The sequence below is a fragment of the Rhamphochromis longiceps genome, linkage group LG8, assembly GCF_057381845.1.
Source record: "Rhamphochromis longiceps isolate RC_006_pf linkage group LG8, R_longiceps_female_GT1.1, whole genome shotgun sequence".
In the NCBI taxonomy this organism is placed as follows: Eukaryota; Metazoa; Chordata; class Actinopteri; order Cichliformes; family Cichlidae; genus Rhamphochromis; species Rhamphochromis longiceps.
In genome coordinates, this window is record NC_140564.1 from 10,514,755 (window position 1) to 10,536,040 (window position 21,286).

Sequence of the window (21,286 nt, forward strand, 5' to 3'; positions counted from 1 at the left end):
GCAAGTGGAGAGTGTTTGCACAATACGGTAATGTTTAATATTTAGTATTTACTGTCATATTCCCATATATCATTGTGATGTTGTTTATTCTATTACTCTTGTTCTCTTCTGCTTGTTTTCTTTTTTCTTTCTCAGCAGGTGATCCAGGTGATCGATATATGCATTTTTTTTCTTTCTTTTTTTCTTCTTCTGCCCATTCTGTTGGTTTTTGTTTTTTGCCCTTCTCCCCCGTCCCTCTTCTCAGCTGTTTCTCTTTCCCTCTTTCTTTCTCCCCTTCTTTCCCCCAGTCAAGTCTGTCCCATATTCAGTAAGTGAAAATAAAATAAACAATAAAAGGTGAATCAAATGGACCATTATGGCAAGGCTGGGATGGTCAATTTGGTAAAGTAAATCCGTTGGGCATCTTTCTTTGCCTTTAGACAATAATTCTGATGGCAAAAGAGCCAAACGGGACAGGCAAAAAAAAAAAAAAAGTAACACCAATAGGGAAGGGGTGTTTTTTTTTTACTCGCGAGTGTTTGCTAGTGCGGTCTGTAGAAAGTTCATATGTTGAGATGAAAGTTGAGATGAACACCTTAGCTGCATCCAGCTCCTGGTGTAAAAAGCCTCGTGTTCAATGTTGCCAACTCCTCAGTAAGGAAAATCGCTATTGGTTGTCCTAAAAGTCGCTAGAAGTCGCTAAATGACGTCATCACCTAATTTGCATAATTGGTCATGCTAATCTAATTGTAACCTATGTTGTTGGAGAGAGAAATAACATCGGTGAAGAGACATAAAGTGAGTAAAAAACGTCCTAAATGCATTTAGAGTTTATTTAGAACTACAAATTAAATTTCTTTTAGCAATTATTGTTTTTTTAATGTCACAATTCCAACCCTGCTCCTTTACCCGGGCTTGGACCGGCAAGTGACACGAAATTGGAACTCTGGTGGAGTTACTTTGTGTGTGTGTTTATAAGTAGTTTTAAACCTTGTGATCCACAAAACAGCATAAGAGTAAAAGAGTAAAAGAAGAACTGACTGCGTTACAGCACCCGCTGCTTTTTGAGAGTAAAAGCGATACGTGCTTTCACGTCTTTTTTTAGCGACTTTTTTTCTAAAAAAAGTCTAAGGGGTCTGAAAACTTGCTAAATATAGCGACAAAGTCGCTAAGTTGGCAACACTGCTCGTGTTCGCATTAAGGCAGACGGCCAGGTGGCTTTCAGTCCTTGCAAAAGTGCAAAGTAGACCCCGTAGTATCCACAAATATGAGATGCGCATGCGTGCTCAGGCGCAGAAAGGCGCCAACAGCTTCAACTCATGTAAAACTTGAATTCATTCATTTTGCCAGCAATAAATTTCATCTGAGACCATCTTTTGCTCCAAAACATTAAAGGATTAGTTGAAACCCTTAATGTATTTGAGATTATGGGGCAACTCAGCTTTTATTGTTGAATTGTGAAAGAAATGACTGTAAGCTCAGCAATTGCAAGTTTGATTTTTTACAGTGCAGAGGCACCGTCACGATTTTCTGTGGAAATTAGTGATGTGCAATACCACTGATTTTCTTTCTGATCCGATACCAAGTAATATTCAGGGTGGTATCGACGATACTGATCCGATACCGATACTTTGTACAAAAACTTATTTTATTTATTGTATCTCAAATTATAGCATCATAATGATTACAGGACATCAGATTACTTGTTCTTATCACTTAATAATGCAGGGTTCATCATATAGAAATAAAAAAACTGAAGTTGTGTGCTATTTGAACACATTGCCTGCCTACAGCACTAAAGGACTCCGTGAGAGACATCTGTCTCGCCCTAGCAGCACCTGTCCCTGTCCTTCTCTTCAGTTCGCCCCAACATACGCTCGTCATATTCTGTGATATGATTTACTTTGAGGTGTTTGACAAGGTTAGTGATGTTGCCACAACCATACATGCCAACCCTCCCGATTTTTCTGGGAGAATACCGAATTTCAGTGCCCTCCCAAAAATCTCCCGGAGCTACCATTCTCCTGAATTTCTCCCGATTTTCCAGGACAACAAAATTGAAAAACCATATTGCAGAATTCATAGCACGGCCCAGCCAATTCCAGTTTCCAACAATGGCAGCAGATACTTAGTTTTAATATTACTCTTATTTCTCTTTCTGGGTTGCAAAAAAACCTTTAACATATTTTCAGGTGAGAATGTAGCTGTGTAAACTTCAAATATCTGAGCCGACCGACACATCGTCTTCAAACCCCTGCGGTCTTTCGCTACTCGGGTTAAACATGATATATAAGTCACTTTGATAACTTAAAAATGTTATTGTTTGGCTTTTTCAGTGTTTTATTTGTTCATGACTAAATCGGTTTGGCTGAGATTAAAGTTATTAGATTAGATTAAATTAAATTTAACTTTATTAATCCCTCGGGAGGGTTCCTCCGGGGTTTCACACAGCTGAATAAACGTCAAACAGAAAAAGATTAAACATAAGAGTTTACGTCAGTGCCCGGTTATATTTTAGATAGCAAGGAGCAGACGGCAGAGTTTCACTCCACCGAGGGAGCTCGTGACGTACTACCCGGCTTTCTTTAGACCACGAAGGCCGGGTCCTCAGGTGGAAGCAGCCTCTGAATTTGGACACCCCCGCTGTTTCTGGGCCGGCCAATAATAATGGTGACATTTGACGTATGTTATCCGATAAATAAACCCTGTAAAATGTATTTACCACCCCCAACAGCCCTTTTGAATGTCTCCCTAGTGTAGCTACAACACCTCACTCTTGGGGCACTTTTTTGCCACATGTATCGCAAACCACGTCTCAGCTGTTTGTGGAGGTAAAATAAGTCCGCACATGACTTCAATTACGCTCAACCATTGTTGTGAGTGCGCACGCCAAGGCGCTGCGAGACATTTATGCAGCCGTATAAGTTTGTGGTCACAGGCTTGCACCCATTTGCCACAGCAGATGCTGGAATGTGTTTAATTGTAGGCAGGGACATTACTGGATATTCTTGTGTAATTGCTACAGAATAATTTATGTTATACTTTGTTATTGCTACAGAAGAATATTTATTTTATTATTTTACATTTACAATTTTTTTTCCTGGGGACCCTGTGACACCCTATTGAAGAGCCATAGGCTGGATCTCTTAAGATCTCACTGCTGGGTTTGTAAGGCCATGTTACTCCTAAATTTCTATCTTGTTCAAAGAGAAGATATAAAACAAAGTTCTAAGCTAATCGACCTCAGTGTTTTTTAAAAAAAAAAAGACTCGATAAAGAATCGAATTGTTAAACAGAATCGAAAATGGAATCGGAATCGTCAAAATCGTATCAATACCCATCCCTACCTGTGAGGACATCTGATCTCTGAAAAAACAACTGTTAATGAAGCTGGAAAAACAAACCCACATCTTGATCCTTAAAAAAGCATATTAATATATATCTTAATAAGAAAAACAATCACAGCTGAAGTAAAAGGCTTCAGCCTACTAATCATAGTTCATAAAATACATTCTCTGCGTCAAAAGTGATGAGTTAAGGTGCCCATGGAGGCAAAGGTGCAACCAGGCATTTGGCCCCGGGGCAGACCCAAGTCAGGCTGGAGAGATTATATCTCTTGGCTGGCCTGGAAACGCCTTGGTGTTCATATTCATATTAATATTCTTATTCTTCTATGACAAAAAGTACAAGTGTTCATTTAAAGAAATAAACAGAGCAGTAAGAGATGTTTTTAAAAAATTGCTTTCTTTATTTTGATTTGCCGCCAATTACATGTTTTTATTTGTAATTTTTGTAGTGCTCCCTACTATGTGAACCCCTCACCTGAAGTTTTATGTTTATTGGTTTAAGCCAATTAAATTCTAAACTATCACAGGGCTCGCAAAATCTCTAGCTCGACGTCCCAGGGCTAGCAATATCTCCGGTTGGGCGACCAAAATCACCCAACCGGAGATATTGCTAGCCCTGGGACGTCGGGCTAGCGATTTTGCGAGCCCTGTATCAACCCAACAATCAAATGATCCCCTTAAATAGCAAGCACTGGGCAACGGTGGAAAGGAAAAACTCCCTTATAAAAAGGGAGAAACTTTTGACAGAACCAGGCTAAGAAAGGGGCAGCCATCTGTCGTGACTGGTTGGGGGGTGAGAGGCAGAGGAAAAGAAAAATGAGAGCACACGTTAGCTATATGTTGTTCACATTACCTAAAATGAACAACGTATGGTTTTCTGGACTGTGAAAGAAATGTCTCAAGTCACTTTTCAGTGACGTGACCGAAGACTTTTCTGGATGGCCGTGCGGATGCTTGTCAGAATCAGTTCATTTCCTTTCTTGGAGAAATGAACTCCGTCGGGTAAAAAAATTGAGCTGCTGAAAAACCTGAAGCACGGATGCTCAATAATCACTCCATCAAAGAGGTCGACAGCCTTTCTAATGCTGGCATTCACAATCGTCCTGTCCTTATTGATTTCGCCTGGATTTCCATATCTCCACACTTGACGCCCATTGATGGATGAATATGTGAGGGCACATATTTACGACCCTTAGAAAACGGTCACGGGGTTGTTTACAGCCTGAAGCAGCCAAGAGGAAGTGACGTAGCGTGAAGAGGACGGGCATGCGCAGTGAGAGAGAAGACGAGCGGAGCAAAACAAAACACACGTGTCCGGACGAGAGAGGACGCTAGGAAAGACCCGAACAAAGTGTAAACGAGGGGTTAGCGAGACAGTGTACGGTACCGCAGCGAGTCTAGGCTGGGTTTCCGTCCGTGTATGAACTCTGACTCCGGCTACAGCGGCCTTACGGGTGCAGCGCCGGGGCGAAGCGTCGGCGGAGATAGCGCTAGCAGAGGGGCTAATCGAGAGCTAAGGGCTAGCGGCCGCTCCCCTCCAATCTGCCTCAGTTTCCCGGCGTTACCGGTAGAGTTTGACGGTGAAGAACGTTTAGAAAGCGAGACAGCACGGCCGGCTGTCTGGCGAAGGACCAGCGAGTTTCCGAGAGAGGAATTGGGCGGTTTCGCTTCGCCCGGCCTGGGGACTGCCGTAGCTTCGATAGCCCGCGGGACCGCCATTTTGGGCCTCAACGTCGGCGGTGTTTGGAGTACCCTGCCACCCAGACGACGCTCCGGATGTTCACCCTGCTTCAGCGGGCTGTATGTAAAAGCTTCGCCTACCCGTGAGTTCATCACACCCCATTTCAGGAGGGGCAAAGGTACTGTTTCTGTGTTTTTTCTTTGTTTTGTGTGGACCGGAGAATGGACATTCTATTCCGGCTGTGGAAGTTCTGGACAGCCTAACAGACTGTAACTCCGGTTAACGACACCTACCCCTAGAACTATCTGTCCGTCCCACCCCAGAGACAATTTACTGGATTAAACTGTAAAGACTGAAATGTTCTTCTGGTGTGTCGGACATTGTAAATGATGCGTTGGGACTGTGTCAGCCATTTTAGACTGGATAATTGCTGTGTTAACTTTTACTGTTCTTCTGTATTGTGAGTGCTTTCTCTGTGACTAGGGTGGGTTGTGCGGAGTCGAGGACTCCTAACACTGGGTCCCACCAGTCTGTTTTGATTTATTTTACCTCATTTTATTTCTTTCATTTCTTTGGTCCTGGGGAGGCTCCTTGCTGTTTTCCCTTTGCTCTCCAGGGCCCTGTGGACATTGTTAACCAAGTTTGGTTTTTTTGAGGGCTCTCCAGATAAATAAAAAGAGCCACGTGGTTTAAAAAGTCGTTGTTGAATGCTTTTGTCCGACCCAGGTTGCCTTGGAGTAGGGGCACCTGAGTTATTTGGTTAGGCACAGGACGACGGAGTTAAGTGGGACCGTGCTAGTATTCCGTGTGCAGGCGCTGCTATCATTGCAGGTCCGGGCCTGGAGTCCTCCTTTTGTGCCTACTGTTGCCAGGTAACTAACCCCATTCTTACTGAAGTAAGTGTCCGGGTCAATCGTGCTAGAGGGGGTTACGGACTTAGATCCCACCACCCGCTAGTCGTTCAAGGCAGCCTGTGCGCCCTTCTACCCCTACATAGCAGGGCTAGTAGCCCCTCACAATTGGCGTCACGAACAGGATTCACCCATTGGCTCGGGGTCGTTATAGAGGAGGAATAGAGTTAAGGCAAACATGTCTGAACTAGAAGATTTGAAAAGGAGCTTTGATGAACTACAAGGGAGGCTTGCGGAGCAGGCGGGTGCCTTACAGCAGGCACGAGAAGAACAGAGAGAAGCTCTTTCTCTCACAAGGGCAGTGATTGATCAACAGGCCCAAGCTTTAAAAGCCCCGGCGGCAATCTATGTCCACCGAGACCGCAAACTGGCAGATTTTAGTGGTTGCCCTGGAAAGAGTGGAGATGATTGTGTGGAAGAGTGGATCGCGGCAATGCGGTCTGCGTTCCAAGTCATGAAGGTGCCAGAGGCGGACCGTGTAGAGCTGGTCAAACAACACATAAAAGATGAGGCCAGGGCAACTGTTAAGTTCATGTTGGATGGGGCAGGAGAGTCTGTCGAGGGCATATTTGAGGTTCTCCTTCAAACCTATGGACACAAGGTCCCCATAGGTACCAGGTTGAAGGAGTTCTATGAGAGAAGGCAGATGTCCAGCGAGACAGTCAGAACTTATGCCTATGACCTACAGGAGAAGCTGGCTTTGATTAAGAGGCGAGAACCCAACCGCGTTCCCGACTCAGAGACAGTGTTGAAGGAACAGCTAGTGCTGGGCTTGCGGGATGACCTTTTGAGGCGAGAGATGAAAAGGAGGGTCAAGGAGGAGAAAGGCCTAACCTTCATCGGGCTGCTGCAAGCCGCAGTTGACTGGTCGGAGGAAGAAGAAGCCCAGTCCCCTCTCGCCTCCCAAAGTAGGCTCAGAACTAGAGGTGCGGTGAACGCTGCAGTACCGGCCGAAGATAAACCATCCCCCCTCACCCTGGAGATGCTCCACGAGTAGGTTAGGAAACTTGCTGCTCGTCAAGAAGAGCTGTACTTAGCACTACAGAGCAGGGAAAGAGGGAGCAGCCAGCAGAGTGCACAGCGCAGGCGAACACCCCTGAGGGACGGTGAAGGGCGATATATTTGCTACAGCTGTGGGGAGCCTGGCCACACTAGCCGGCATTGTACCAAAAAGCTAGACGCAGGGGCTCTGGCCCCTATTCCCATAGACCCGGCGCAGGTGGCATTTTCTGGCAATCCAAACGCCAAGGGTGGGGCCAAGAAACACCCCACCACACCGGCCATAGGGCGCCAAGCAGCCGAGTGTCTTCTGACAGAGGTGGAGGAGAGCCTCCAAAGGAGTGCTCTTGGGAGGTGTCGCACAGTCCACCTTAAGATAGGGGGGGTGGACACCACCTGCCTCTGGGACACGGGGTCAAATGTGACGGCTATTACGGAGTCCCATTTCCGTAGGTGTTTTGGGCCACAGGAGTTGAAGTCAGCAGACTGGATTGAGCTCACAGCCGCAAACGGGCTCGATATTCCTGTCTTGGGCTGCTTGGAGGCCGAGGTTGAATGCGCCGGGAGAGTGGTTGGTAAGAAGTGCATTTTTGTACTCACCGACACTCACCCTCAGGTAGACAAAGCTAATGGGCTCCCAGGGATTGTGGGGATGAATGTTATAGAAGACCTCGAAGCGCTCTTTATCGCAGATGGGGGTCGCGTCCACATGGATCCCCACGCTCCAGACGAGACAGAGGCCACCATCCGTCGGTTGATAGCCCGAGCGAGGAAGGAGTTCCCGCGCACAGGTCCGGGTGGCAAAATCGGGTTCGTCAAGGTGGCTGGCAGGGAACCCGTTATCATCCCCCCGACGAGCGAGAAAGTGGTGGAGGGCCGTTGCGGGGTCTCACCTAGGGTTGAGTGCCAAGTGCTGGCAGAGGCGGCAAAAGAGATAGAGCTGCCGCGGGGACTGTTAGTTGCCAACACTATTGCAACAACCAGTGGTGGAAGAATCCCTCTCAGAGTGATGAACACAAGCGAGAGGGCTGTCAAGCTGATGCCAAGAGCCAGGCTTGCCGTTGTAAGCAAACCACGAGCTGTGCTCCCCAAAGAGGTTGTACGGGTAGAGGAGAGAGGGGGGGCACTCGTGGTTAAGCCGCTGGGTCAGGGTGAGAGTATAGCGACGGGTGGCGAGGCTGGGCAGTTGCCGGTCCCTGTACAGGCTAACACCCGGGACCTCACGGAGCTACAGCGTCAAAAGCTTTGTCGGCTGTTAGCCCAACACCAAGACGTATTCTCGGCAAGCGAAGTCGATTACGGCTACACCACCACGGTGACACACAGTATCCCCACCAAGGCACCCCCAATCAAACAGAGGCACCGAAGGGTCCCACCCCATGTCTTTCAAGAGTTTAAGAGGCATGTTCAGGAGCTCGTTAGCCAGGGGATCCTTAAAGAGAGCTCCAGTCCATGGGCCTCGCCTGCGGTGGTGGTTATTAAGAAAGATGGAAGTGTTCGATTCTGCTGCGATTACAGGCGGCTGAACGAAGTGACGTGCAAAGATGCCTACCCACTTCCCCGCATCGAAGAGTCGTTGGATGCGCTTGGCAATGCGCTGTTATTCTCGACCCTGGACCTGACCGCAGGCTACTTCCAAGTGGCCATGAGCGACAGGGGAAAAACGGCGGTTACAACACCATTTGGCTTGTTTGAATGGACTCGGATGCCATTTGGCTTGTGCAACGCCCCAGCCACTTTTCAGCGGCTGATGGGTATGGTACTGGGGAACCTCAGTTTTGATATACTCCTTGTCTACCTGGATGACATTATAGTCTTCTCCCGGGACTTTGACAGTCACTGCGAGAGGCTCGAGACAGTGTTTGAACGTTTGAAGCAGCACGGGTTGAAGTTGAAGCCGACCAAATGCTTCCTTCTGCGGCCGGAGGTTAAATTCCTTGGCCACGTGATTTCTGCTAAAGGCGTCCAGGTAGATCAAGAAAAGGTCAAGGCCCTGGAGGCATGGCCAGCTCCAAGGAGCGTGCGAGAGGTGAGGCAGGTGCTTGGATTCATGAGCTACTACAGGCGGTTTGTGCCAAGGTTTGCACAGTTGGCCAAGCCTCTGCATGCCCTGGTTGGGAAAGGGTTGAAAAACACGTCGAGGGGCACCCAGACGTTTGTTTGGACCGGTGAGTGCCAGGAGGCACTGGATGAGCTGAAACGGTGCCTGGTGTCCCCTCCAATCCTGGCCTATCCCAACTTCGGCCTACCCTTCATATTGACCACAGATGGGAGTCTGCACGGACTCGGGGCTGTGCTCAGTCAAAAACAGGAGGGCGTAGAGCGTGTGGTAGCCTACGCGAGTCGGGGGCTGAGAGGCTCCGAGAAGAATGACAAGAATTACAGCGCATTTAAACTGGAACTTCTGGCGCTTAAATGGGCTGTTACCGAGAAATTCAGGGACTACCTGATGTACGCCAGGTTCACGGTAGTCACGGACCATAACCCACTGCGCTACCTGGCAACGGCTAACCTGGGGGCTGTCGAACAGCGGTGGGTAGCACAACTCGCTGAGTATGACTTTGAGGTGTGTTACAAGCCCGGGCGGCAAAACACGAATGCAGACGTCCTCTCCAGAATCCCTGACCAAGAGGAACCCGAGCAGGAGGACACGGGCAAGGACTTTATCAAAGTGGGCCCAGAAGAAGTGCGTGCGTGTCTGTGGCCTGCTAGGTTGGAGGAGGATGGTAGGGCTGACCTGAAAGCCAGAGTGCAAGCGACTGCTGGGAAAGCTCTTGGTGGGCACAGCTGGGAGGAGGTCGAAGTGGCTCAGCAAAACGACCCGGTCGTCGGGCCCGTGTATCGGGTGGTGGAGAGGGGCACGGAGATGAGCCATGCCGATCTCCACGCGTTAACACCTGACGCGAGGCGGCTTCACCAACAGCTTGACCGCCTTAGGCTTTATAAGGGTGTGCTGTATAGGCATGTCAGCGACCCTCGTGATGGGGAGGAGATCAGGCAGCTCATTGTCCCAGGGGCCTTACAACGTAGGGTATATGAGAACCAGCATGAGCATGGGGGGCATTTCAGTGCAAAGAGCACCCTCGCGGTAATGAGAAGGAGCTATTACTGGCCTACCATGAGTAGAGATGTTCAAGATTGGGTTCAGCAATGCAGGCGGTGTGCATTGGCAAAGGATGTCTTTCCCAACCACAGGGCCCCCATGACCTGCAGCAATGTCACCGCACCCCTGGAGGTCCTTGCTATGGACTATACGGTGCTAGAAAAGTCTTGTGGGGGATACGAAAATGTCCTTGTCCTTACAGACATGTTCACCAGGTTCACCGCTGCCGTCCCCACCAGAAACCAAACTGCTGAGACGACAGCAAATGCTTTGCTGAAACATTGGTTTACCTATTACGGGTGCCCGGCCCGGTTGCACTCCGATCAGGGGAGGAGCTTCGAGGCTAGTGTTATAAAAGAGCTGTGCAGGGCCTATGGGATTGCCAAGAGTCGCACCAGCCCTTACCATCCGCAGGGGAACGCGCAGTGTGAGAGGTTTAATAGGACCATGCACGACATGCTCAGGACACTGCCACCAGAGAAAAAGCGGGATTGGAAAACGTACTTGCCAGAGTTGGTTATGGCCTATAACTCTCGTGAGCACTCTTCCACGGGTTATGCGCCCTTCTATCTCCTGTTCCGGAGGGACGCCAGAATGCCCTTGGACCTCCTGGGAGGGAAAGACATGAGGGAACCAGAGGCGGACAATCTGGACAACTGGGTCCGGGACCACCATGAGAGGCTTAGGACCGCGGTGGAGGTAGCAAGCTCCGCTACTCAGGAGGCTTCTAGGAAGAGGAAGAGGATCTACGACTGGAAGTCCCGCGGCGCCCTGCTTCAGTCCGGTGATTGGGTGCTGTTGCGCAACCACAAACCCAGAGGCAGGAATAAGATCCAGGACAAATGGGAACCCAACCCTTATTTGGTGGTGAAACAAAACCACCCTGACATTCCTGTGTTCACGGTCAAGCCAGAGAAGGGTGGCTCGACGAGGGTCGTGCATAGGGATCAGCTCAAATTGTGCACCTTCCAAGCGCCGACATGGCGGCCGAAGCAGGCCAATAGGTTGCCAGCCGAAGTGGAGTCCGATACAGACTTCATGGAGGTTGTTTGTGTTCCACCACTCCCCTGTGGGTCGAACCCGAGCGCTCTCGTTGCCCCAGGGGCGGATGAGGTTGGCGACTGTGTCACCCAGGGGTTGGAGCCGGATTTAGCGGGGGAGGTACAACCAGTTATGGCCCTAAGTGAGCCAGAGGAGAGCGATGAGGCCTCAGAGGCGAGCGATGAGGTGCACGAGGGGCGAGGGGAGGTTTTGCAGTTTGAACGCCCTTTGAGGCGAACCCGAGGGGTACCCCCTGCGAGGTATAGAGATTATGTTACGAAATGAAGCCATGGATTACTGTTATGCTCATTTGCAATGTAATGTGAGTCATATGTGAAAGGTATAGAGTGTTACTGAACATGTGGGTTAATATGTGTTATTCTGTGTTTGTTACAGGGATGAACTGCTTGAGTCGTCGCTGGTGTGGCAGGGTTTAGCTGGGGGGAAATGTGAGGGCACATATTTACGACCCTTAGAAAACGGTCACGGGGTTGTTTACAGCCTGAAGCAGCCAAGAGGAAGTGACGTAGCGTGAAGAGGACGGGCATGCGCAGTGAGAGAGAAGACGAGCGGAGCAAAACAAAACACACGTGTCCGGACGAGAGAGGACGCTAGGAAAGACCCGAACAAAGTGTAAACGAGGGGTTAGCGAGACAGTGTACGGTACCGCAGCGAGTCTAGGCTGGGTTTCCGTCCGTGTATGAACTCTGACTCCGGCTACAGCGGCCTTACGGGTGCAGCGCCGGGGCGAAGCGTCGGCGGAGACAGCGCTAGCAGAGGGGCTAATCGAGAGCTAAGGGCTAGCGGCCGCTCCCCTCCAATCTGCCTCAGTTTCCCGGCGTTACCGGTAGAGTTTGACGGTGAAGAACGTTTAGAAAGCGAGACAGCACGGCCGGCTGTCTGGCGAAGGACCAGCGAGTTTCCGAGAGAGGAATTGGGCGGCTTCACTTCGCCCGGCCTGGGGACTGCCGTAGCTCCGATAGCCCGCGGGACCGCCATTTTGGGCCTCAACATCGGCGGTGTTTGGAGTACCCTGCCACCCAGACGACGCTCCGGATGTTCACCCTGCTTCAGCGGGCTGTATGTAAAAGCTTCGCCTACCCGTGAGTTCATCACACCCCATTTCAGGAGGGGCAAAGGTACTGTTTCTGTGTTTTTTCTTTGTTTTGTGTGGACCGGAGAATGGACATTCTATTCCGGCTGTGGAAGTTCTGGACAGCCTAACAGACTGTAACTCCAGTTAACGACACCTACCCCTAGAACTATCTGTCCGTCCCACCCCAGAGACAATTTACTGGATTAAACTGTAAAGACTGAAATGTTCTTCTGGTGTGTCGGACATTGTAAATGATGCGTTGGGACTGTGTCAGCCATTTTAGACTGGATAATTGCTGTGTTAACTTTTACTGTTCTTCTGTATTGTGAGTGCTTTCTCTGTGACTAGGGTGGGTTGTGCGGAGTCGAGGACTCCTAACACTGGGTCCCACCAGTCTGTTTTGATTTATTTTACCTCATTTTATTTCTTTCATTTCTTTGGTCCTGGGGAGGCTCCTTGCTGTTTTCCCTTTGCTCTCCAGGGCCCTGTGGACATTGTTAACCAAGTTTGGTTTTTTTGAGGGCTCTCCAGATAAATAAAAAGAGCCACGTGGTTTAAAAAGTCGTTGTTGAATGCTTTTGTCCGACCCAGGTTGCCTTGGAGTAGGGGCACCTGAGTTATTTGGTTAGGCACAGGACGACGGAGTTAAGTGGGACCGTGCTAGTATTCCGTGTGCAGGCGCTGCTATCATTGCAGGTCCGGGCCTGGAGTCCTCCTTTTGTGCCTACTGTTGCCAGGTAACTAACCCCATTCTTACTGAAGTAAGTGTCCGGGTCAATCGTGCTAGAGGGGGTTACGGACTTAGATCCCACCACCCGCTAGTCGTTCAAGGCAGCCTGTGCGCCCTTCTACCCCTACATAGCAGGGCTAGTAGCCCCTCACAATTGGCGTCACGAACAGGATTCACCCATTGGCTCGGGGTCGTTATAGAGGAGGAATAGAGTTAAGGCAAACATGTCTGAACTAGAAGATTTGAAAAGGAGCTTTGATGAACTACAAGGGAGGCTTGCGGAGCAGGCGGGTGCCTTACAGCAGGCACGAGAAGAACAGAGAGAAGCTCTTTCTCTCACAAGGGCAGTGATTGATCAACAGGCCCAAGCTTTAAAAGCCCCGGCGGCAATCTATGTCCACCGAGACCGCAAACTGGCAGATTTTAGTGGTTGCCCTGGAAAGAGTGGAGATGATTGTGTGGAAGAGTGGATCGCGGCAATGCGGTCTGCGTTCCAAGTCATGAAGGTGCCAGAGGCGGACCGTGTAGAGCTGGTCAAACAACACATAAAAGATGAGGCCAGGGCAACTGTTAAGTTCATGTTGGATGGGGCAGGAGAGTCTGTCGAGGGCATATTTGAGGTTCTCCTTCAAACCTATGGACACAAGGTCCCCATAGGTACCAGGTTGAAGGAGTTCTATGAGAGAAGGCAGATGTCCAGCGAGACAGTCAGAACTTATGCCTATGACCTACAGGAGAAGCTGGCTTTGATTAAGAGGCGAGAACCCAACCGCGTTCCCGACTCAGAGACAGTGTTGAAGGAACAGCTAGTGCTGGGCTTGCGGGATGACCTTTTGAGGCGAGAGATGAAAAGGAGGGTCAAGGAGGAGAAAGGCCTAACCTTCATCGGGCTGCTGCAAGCCGCAGTTGACTGGTCGGAGGAAGAAGAAGCCCAGTCCCCTCTCGCCTCCCAAAGTAGGCTCAGAACTAGAGGTGCGGTGAACGCTGCAGTACCGGCCGAAGATAAACCATCCCCCCTCACCCTGGAGATGCTCCACGAGTAGGTTAGGAAACTTGCTGCTCGTCAAGAAGAGCTGTACTTAGCACTACAGAGCAGGGAAAGAGGGAGCAGCCAGCAGAGTGCACAGCGCAGGCGAACACCCCTGAGGGACGGTGAAGGGCGATATATTTGCTACAGCTGTGGGGAGCCTGGCCACACTAGCCGGCATTGTACCAAAAAGCTAGACGCAGGGGCTCTGGCCCCTATTCCCATAGACCCGGCGCAGGTGGCATTTTCTGGCAATCCAAACGCCAAGGGTGGGGCCAAGAAACACCCCACCACACCGGCCATAGGGCGCCAAGCAGCCGAGTGTCTTCTGACAGAGGTGGAGGAGAGCCTCCAAAGGAGTGCTCTTGGGAGGTGTCGCACAGTCCACCTTAAGATAGGGGGGGTGGACACCACCTGCCTCTGGGACACGGGGTCAAATGTGACGGCTATTACGGAGTCCCATTTCCGTAGGTGTTTTGGGCCACAGGAGTTGAAGTCAGCAGACTGGATTGAGCTCACAGCCGCAAACGGGCTCGATATTCCTGTCTTGGGCTGCTTGGAGGCCGAGGTTGAATGCGCCGGGAGAGTGGTTGGTAAGAAGTGCATTTTTGTACTCACCGACACTCACCCTCAGGTAGACAAAGCTAATGGGCTCCCAGGGATTGTGGGGATGAATGTTATAGAAGACCTCGAAGCGCTCTTTATCGCAGATGGGGGTCGCGTCCACATGGATCCCCACGCTCCAGACGAGACAGAGGCCACCATCCGTCGGTTGATAGCCCGAGCGAGGAAGGAGTTCCCGCGCACAGGTCCGGGTGGCAAAATCGGGTTCGTCAAGGTGGCTGGCAGGGAACCCGTTATCATCCCCCCGACGAGCGAGAAAGTGGTGGAGGGCCGTTGCGGGGTCTCACCTAGGGTTGAGTGCCAAGTGCTGGCAGAGGCGGCAAAAGAGATAGAGCTGCCGCGGGGACTGTTAGTTGCCAACACTATTGCAACAACCAGTGGTGGAAGAATCCCTCTCAGAGTGATGAACACAAGCGAGAGGGCTGTCAAGCTGATGCCAAGAGCCAGGCTTGCCGTTGTAAGCAAACCACGAGCTGTGCTCCCCAAAGAGGTTGTACGGGTAGAGGAGAGAGGGGGGGCACTCGTGGTTAAGCCGCTGGGTCAGGGTGAGAGTATAGCGACGGGTGGCGAGGCTGGGCAGTTGCCGGTCCCTGTACAGGCTAACACCCGGGACCTCACGGAGCTACAGCGTCAAAAGCTTTGTCGGCTGTTAGCCCAACACCAAGACGTATTCTCGGCAAGCGAAGTCGATTACGGCTACACCACCACGGTGACACACAGTATCCCCACCAAGGCACCCCCAATCAAACAGAGGCACCGAAGGGTCCCACCCCATGTCTTTCAAGAGTTTAAGAGGCATGTTCAGGAGCTCGTTAGCCAGGGGATCCTTAAAGAGAGCTCCAGTCCATGGGCCTCGCCTGCGGTGGTGGTTATTAAGAAAGATGGAAGTGTTCGATTCTGCTGCGATTACAGGCGGCTGAACGAAGTGACGTGCAAAGATGCCTACCCACTTCCCCGCATCGAAGAGTCGTTGGATGCGCTTGGCAATGCGCTGTTATTCTCGACCCTGGACCTGACCGCAGGCTACTTCCAAGTGGCCATGAGCGACAGGGGAAAAACGGCGGTTACAACACCATTTGGCTTGTTTGAATGGACTCGGATGCCATTTGGCTTGTGCAACGCCCCAGCCACTTTTCAGCGGCTGATGGGTATGGTACTGGGGAACCTCAGTTTTGATATACTCCTTGTCTACCTGGATGACATTATAGTCTTCTCCCGGGACTTTGACAGTCACTGCGAGAGGCTCGAGACAGTGTTTGAACGTTTGAAGCAGCACGGGTTGAAGTTGAAGCCGACCAAATGCTTCCTTCTGCGGCCGGAGGTTAAATTCCTTGGCCACGTGATTTCTGCTAAAGGCGTCCAGGTAGATCAAGAAAAGGTCAAGGCCCTGGAGGCATGGCCAGCTCCAAGGAGCGTGCGAGAGGTGAGGCAGGTGCTTGGATTCATGAGCTACTACAGGCGGTTTGTGCCAAGGTTTGCACAGTTGGCCAAGCCTCTGCATGCCCTGGTTGGGAAAGGGTTGAAAAACACGTCGAGGGGCACCCAGACGTTTGTTTGGACCGGTGAGTGCCAGGAGGCACTGGATGAGCTGAAACGGTGCCTGGTGTCCCCTCCAATCCTGGCCTATCCCAACTTCGGCCTACCCTTCATATTGACCACAGATGGGAGTCTGCACGGACTCGGGGCTGTGCTCAGTCAAAAACAGGAGGGCGTAGAGCGTGTGGTAGCCTACGCGAGTCGGGGGCTGAGAGGCTCCGAGAAGAATGACAAGAATTACAGCGCATTTAAACTGGAACTTCTGGCGCTTAAATGGGCTGTTACCGAGAAATTCAGGGACTACCTGATGTACGCCAGGTTCACGGTAGTCACGGACCATAACCCACTGCGCTACCTGGCAACGGCTAACCTGGGGGCTGTCGAACAGCGGTGGGTAGCACAACTCGCTGAGTATGACTTTGAGGTGTGTTACAAGCCCGGGCGGCAAAACACGAATGCAGACGTCCTCTCCAGAATCCCTGACCAAGAGGAACCCGAGCAGGAGGACACGGGCAAGGACTTTATCAAAGTGGGCCCAGAAGAAGTGCGTGCGTGTCTGTGGCCTGCTAGGTTGGAGGAGGATGGTAGGGCTGACCTGAAAGCCAGAGTGCAAGCGACTGCTGGGAAAGCTCTTGGTGGGCACAGCTGGGAGGAGGTCGAAGTGGCTCAGCAAAACGACCCGGTCGTCGGGCCCGTGTATCGGGTGGTGGAGAGGGGCACGGAGATGAGCCATGCCGATCTCCACGCGTTAACACCTGACGCGAGGCGGCTTCACCAACAGCTTGACCGCCTTAGGCTTTATAAGGGTGTGCTGTATAGGCATGTCAGCGACCCTCGTGATGGGGAGGAGATCAGGCAGCTCATTGTCCCAGGGGCCTTACAACGTAGGGTATATGAGAACCAGCATGAGCATGGGGGGCATTTCAGTGCAAAGAGCACCCTCGCGGTAATGAGAAGGAGCTATTACTGGCCTACCATGAGTAGAGATGTTCAAGATTGGGTTCAGCAATGCAGGCGGTGTGCATTGGCAAAGGATGTCTTTCCCAACCACAGGGCCCCCATGACCTGCAGCAATGTCACCGCACCCCTGGAGGTCCTTGCTATGGACTATACGGTGCTAGAAAAGTCTTGTGGGGGATACGAAAATGTCCTTGTCCTTACAGACATGTTCACCAGGTTCACCGCTGCCGTCCCCACCAGAAACCAAACTGCTGAGACGACAGCAAATGCTTTGCTGAAACATTGGTTTACCTATTACGGGTGCCCGGCCCGGTTGCACTCCGATCAGGGGAGGAGCTTCGAGGCTAGTGTTATAAAAGAGCTGTGCAGGGCCTATGGGATTGCCAAGAGTCGCACCAGCCCTTACCATCCGCAGGGGAACGCGCAGTGTGAGAGGTTTAATAGGACCATGCACGACATGCTCAGGACACTGCCACCAGAGAAAAAGCGGGATTGGAAAACGTACTTGCCAGAGTTGGTTATGGCCTATAACTCTCGTGAGCACTCTTCCACGGGTTATGCGCCCTTCTATCTCCTGTTCCGGAGGGACGCCAGAATGCCCTTGGACCTCCTGGGAGGGAAAGACATGAGGGAACCAGAGGCGGACAATCTGGACAACTGGGTCCGGGACCACCATGAGAGGCTTAGGACCGCGGTGGAGGTAGCAAGCTCCGCTACTCAGGAGGCTTCTAGGAAGAGGAAGAGGATCTACGACTGGAAGTCCCGCGGCGCCCTGCTTCAGTCCGGTGATTGGGTGCTGTTGCGCAACCACAAACCCAGAGGCAGGAATAAGATCCAGGACAAATGGGAACCCAACCCTTATTTGGTGGTGAAACAAAACCACCCTGACATTCCTGTGTTCACGGTCAAGCCAGAGAAGGGTGGCTCGACGAGGGTCGTGCATAGGGATCAGCTCAAATTGTGCACCTTCCAAGCGCCGACATGGCGGCCGAAGCAGGCCAATAGGTTGCCAGCCGAAGTGGAGTCCGATACAGACTTCATGGAGGTTGTTTGTGTTCCACCACTCCCCTGTGGGTCGAACCCGAGCGCTCTCGTTGCCCCAGGGGCGGATGAGGTTGGCGACTGTGTCACCCAGGGGTTGGAGCCGGATTTAGCGGGGGAGGTACAACCAGTTATGGCCCTAAGTGAGCCAGAGGAGAGCGATGAGGCCTCAGAGGCGAGCGATGAGGTGCACGAGGGGCGAGGGGAGGTTTTGCAGTTTGAACGCCCTTTGAGGCGAACCCGAGGGGTACCCCCTGCGAGGTATAGAGATTATGTTACGAAATGAAGCCATGGATTACTGTTATGCTCATTTGCAATGTAATGTGAGTCATATGTGAAAGGTATAGAGTGTTACTGAACATGTGGGTTAATATGTGTTATTCTGTGTTTGTTACAGGGATGAACTGCTTGAGTCGTCGCTGGTGTGGCAGGGTTTAGCTGGGGGGAAATGTGAGGGCACATATTTACGACCCTTAGAAAACGGTCACGGGGTTGTTTACAGCCTGAAGCAGCCAAGAGGAAGTGACGTAGCGTGAAGAGGACGGGCATGCGCAGTGAGAGAGAAGACGAGCGGAGCAAAACAAAACACACGTGTCCGGACGAGAGAGGACGCTAGGAAAGACCCGAACAAAGTGTAAACGAGGGGTTAGCGAGACAGTGTACGGTACCGCAGCGAGTCTAGGCTGGGTTTCCGTCCGTGTATGAACTCTGACTCCGGCTACAGCGGCCTTACGGGTGCAGCGCCGGGGCGAAGCGTCGGCGGAGACAGCGCTAGCAGAGGGGCTAATCGAGAGCTAAGGGCTAGCGGCCGCTCCCCTCCAATCTGCCTCAGTTTCCCGGCGTTACCGGTAGAGTTTGACGGTGAAGAACGTTTAGAAAGCGAGACAGCACGGCCGGCTGTCTGGCGAAGGACCAGCGAGTTTCCGAGAGAGGAATTGGGCGGCTTCACTTCGCCCGGCCTGGGGACTGCCGTAGCTCCGATAGCCCGCGGGACCGCCATTTTGGGCCTCAACATCGGCGGTGTTTGGAGTACCCTGCCACCCAGACGACGCTCCGGATGTTCACCCTGCTTCAGCGGGCTGTATGTAAAAGCTTCGCCTACCCGTGAGTTCATCACACCCCATTTCAGGAGGGGCAAAGGTACTGTTTCTGTGTTTTTTCTTTGTTTTGTGTGGACCGGAGAATGGACATTCTATTCCGGCTGTGGAAGTTCTGGACAGCCTAACAGACTGTAACTCCAGTTAACGACACCTACCCCTAGAACTATCTGTCCGTCCCACCCCAGAGACAATTTACTGGATTAAACTGTAAAGACTGAAATGTTCTTCTGGTGTGTCGGACATTGTAAATGATGCGTTGGGACTGTGTCAGCCATTTTAGACTGGATAATTGCTGTGTTAACTTTTACTGTTCTTCTGTATTGTGAGTGCTTTCTCTGTGACTAGGGTGGGTTGTGCGGAGTCGAGGACTCCTAACACTGGGTCCCACCAGTCTGTTTTGATTTATTTTACCTCATTTTATTTCTTTCATTTCTTTGGTCCTGGGGAGGCTCCTTGCTGTTTTCCCTTTGCTCTCCAGGGCCCTGTGGACATTGTTAACCAAGTTTGGTTTTTTTGAGGGCTCTCCAGATAAATAAAAAGAGCCACGTGGTTTAAAAAGTCGTTGTTGAATGCTTTTGTCCGACCCAGGTTGCCTTGGAGTAGGGGCACCTGAGTTATTTGGTTAGGCACAGGACGACGGAGTTAAGTGGGACCGTGCTAGTATTCCGTGTGCAGGCGCTGCTATCATTGCAGGTCCGGGCCTGGAGTCCTCCTTTTGTGCCTACTGTTGCCAGGTAACTAACCCCATTCTTACTGAAGTAAGTGTCCGGGTCAATCGTGCTAGAGGGGGTTACGGACTTAGATCCCACCACCCGCTAGTCGTTCAAGGCAGCCTGTGCGCCCTTCTACCCCTACATAGCAGGGCTAGTAACCCCTCACAAATATGCAATTGTCATTGAGGGGAACTCTGTGTGCAGTTGCATCAATTCCTTCTCAATGACAGAAGAAAGTTTATAAGCAGAAAAGACTCCCAAATCATTGCCCCCAGCATGGATTACCAGTATGTCAGGTGGGCTCTGTGTGGATAGCTCCTCATAAAAACGAGGAAGGACTCCCCTCCAGCGCATTCCTTCTTTGCCAAACCACTGGACTTTGGCATTAAGTCCGAAATTTTCTCCGAAAATCTCTTTTGCTTCACCCTCGGCTCGTCTGATGTAGCTGGACCCAATGATCCACACGTTTGTTTCTCTCTGGTCTTCTGGCCTCTTCTTGTCTTTTGGTGTGTTTTCAGAGGTTTTGGTATCACCCAAGGCCAAATTGTTTGTTTTCTGACCTGGGAGTCGGATAGTCCTGGACCAGGGACTTTGTGGGATGCTCTGTGTCACTGCTGTGTTTTCAGAGGTTTTGGTATCATTCAAGGTCGTATCATTTGTTTCCTGAACTTGGAATTGGACCATGCTAGACGAAGAACTTTCTTGGATGCTCGGAGTCACTGCTGTTTCTTTCTTCTCAGAGTCTATTCTCATCCTCTTTCTCTCTGGAGAGTAGCTCTCAGAGTTCTTTTTGCTGCCTTTTGAAATCTGACTGTATCGTCTTTTCAACACATTTTTTTCTTCACAGATAAGTCTTTCTTTCCTTGGTGGAGAGCAGCTGTCAGCGCTTGTCGTGCAATTCTGTGCAGCATAATCTGGGCCTTGCATTGTCTTGAGTGGAAGCTGGACAAGTGCGTTTGTTTCCTGAACTTGGAATTGGACCATGCTTGACGAAGAACTTTCTTGGATGCTCGGACTCACTGCTGTTTCTTTCTTCTAAGTGTCTATTCTCATCCTCTTTCTCTCTGGAGAGTAGTTCTCAGAGTTGTTTTTGCTGCCTTTTGAAATCTGACTGTATCGTCTTTTCAACACATTTTTTTGTTGTTGTTGATTTTTGCCGTGATTACTCTGAGACATGTTGGAGTGTTGATGAAGCGACTGTGTTAAAGATTCAACTGTTACAAAATGTTTCTCAGATGTACCTTTGAATGCTGCAATCTTGAGTGTTGCAAATAAACTGACTAAAAGTTTGGGATCCCTACCCATATTTATAGGTTCCATGCCCTATGACATCATCTTCATGATGATGTCATATAAAATGTTAAAAGCTTTATAAAAATCCAAAAAAAGAATGAAACT

The 21,286-nt window shown here is 50.7% G+C and overlaps 1 protein-coding gene across 1 annotated transcript; it reads right to left on the reverse strand.

Moving 5' to 3' along the window:
* Window positions 1-4,236: 4,236 nt before the first annotated feature.
* On the reverse strand, window positions 4,237-20,815 carry LOC146663108 (uncharacterized). The gene is made up of 2 exons (XM_085417354.1): window positions 20,061-20,815; window positions 4,237-4,495 (listed from the first exon to the last, which is right to left on the reverse strand). Exons 1-2 carry the CDS (start codon window positions 20,813-20,815, stop codon window positions 4,237-4,239), a joined length of 1,014 nt encoding a protein of 337 aa, XP_085273480.1.
* Window positions 20,816-21,286: the final 471 nt, after the last annotated feature.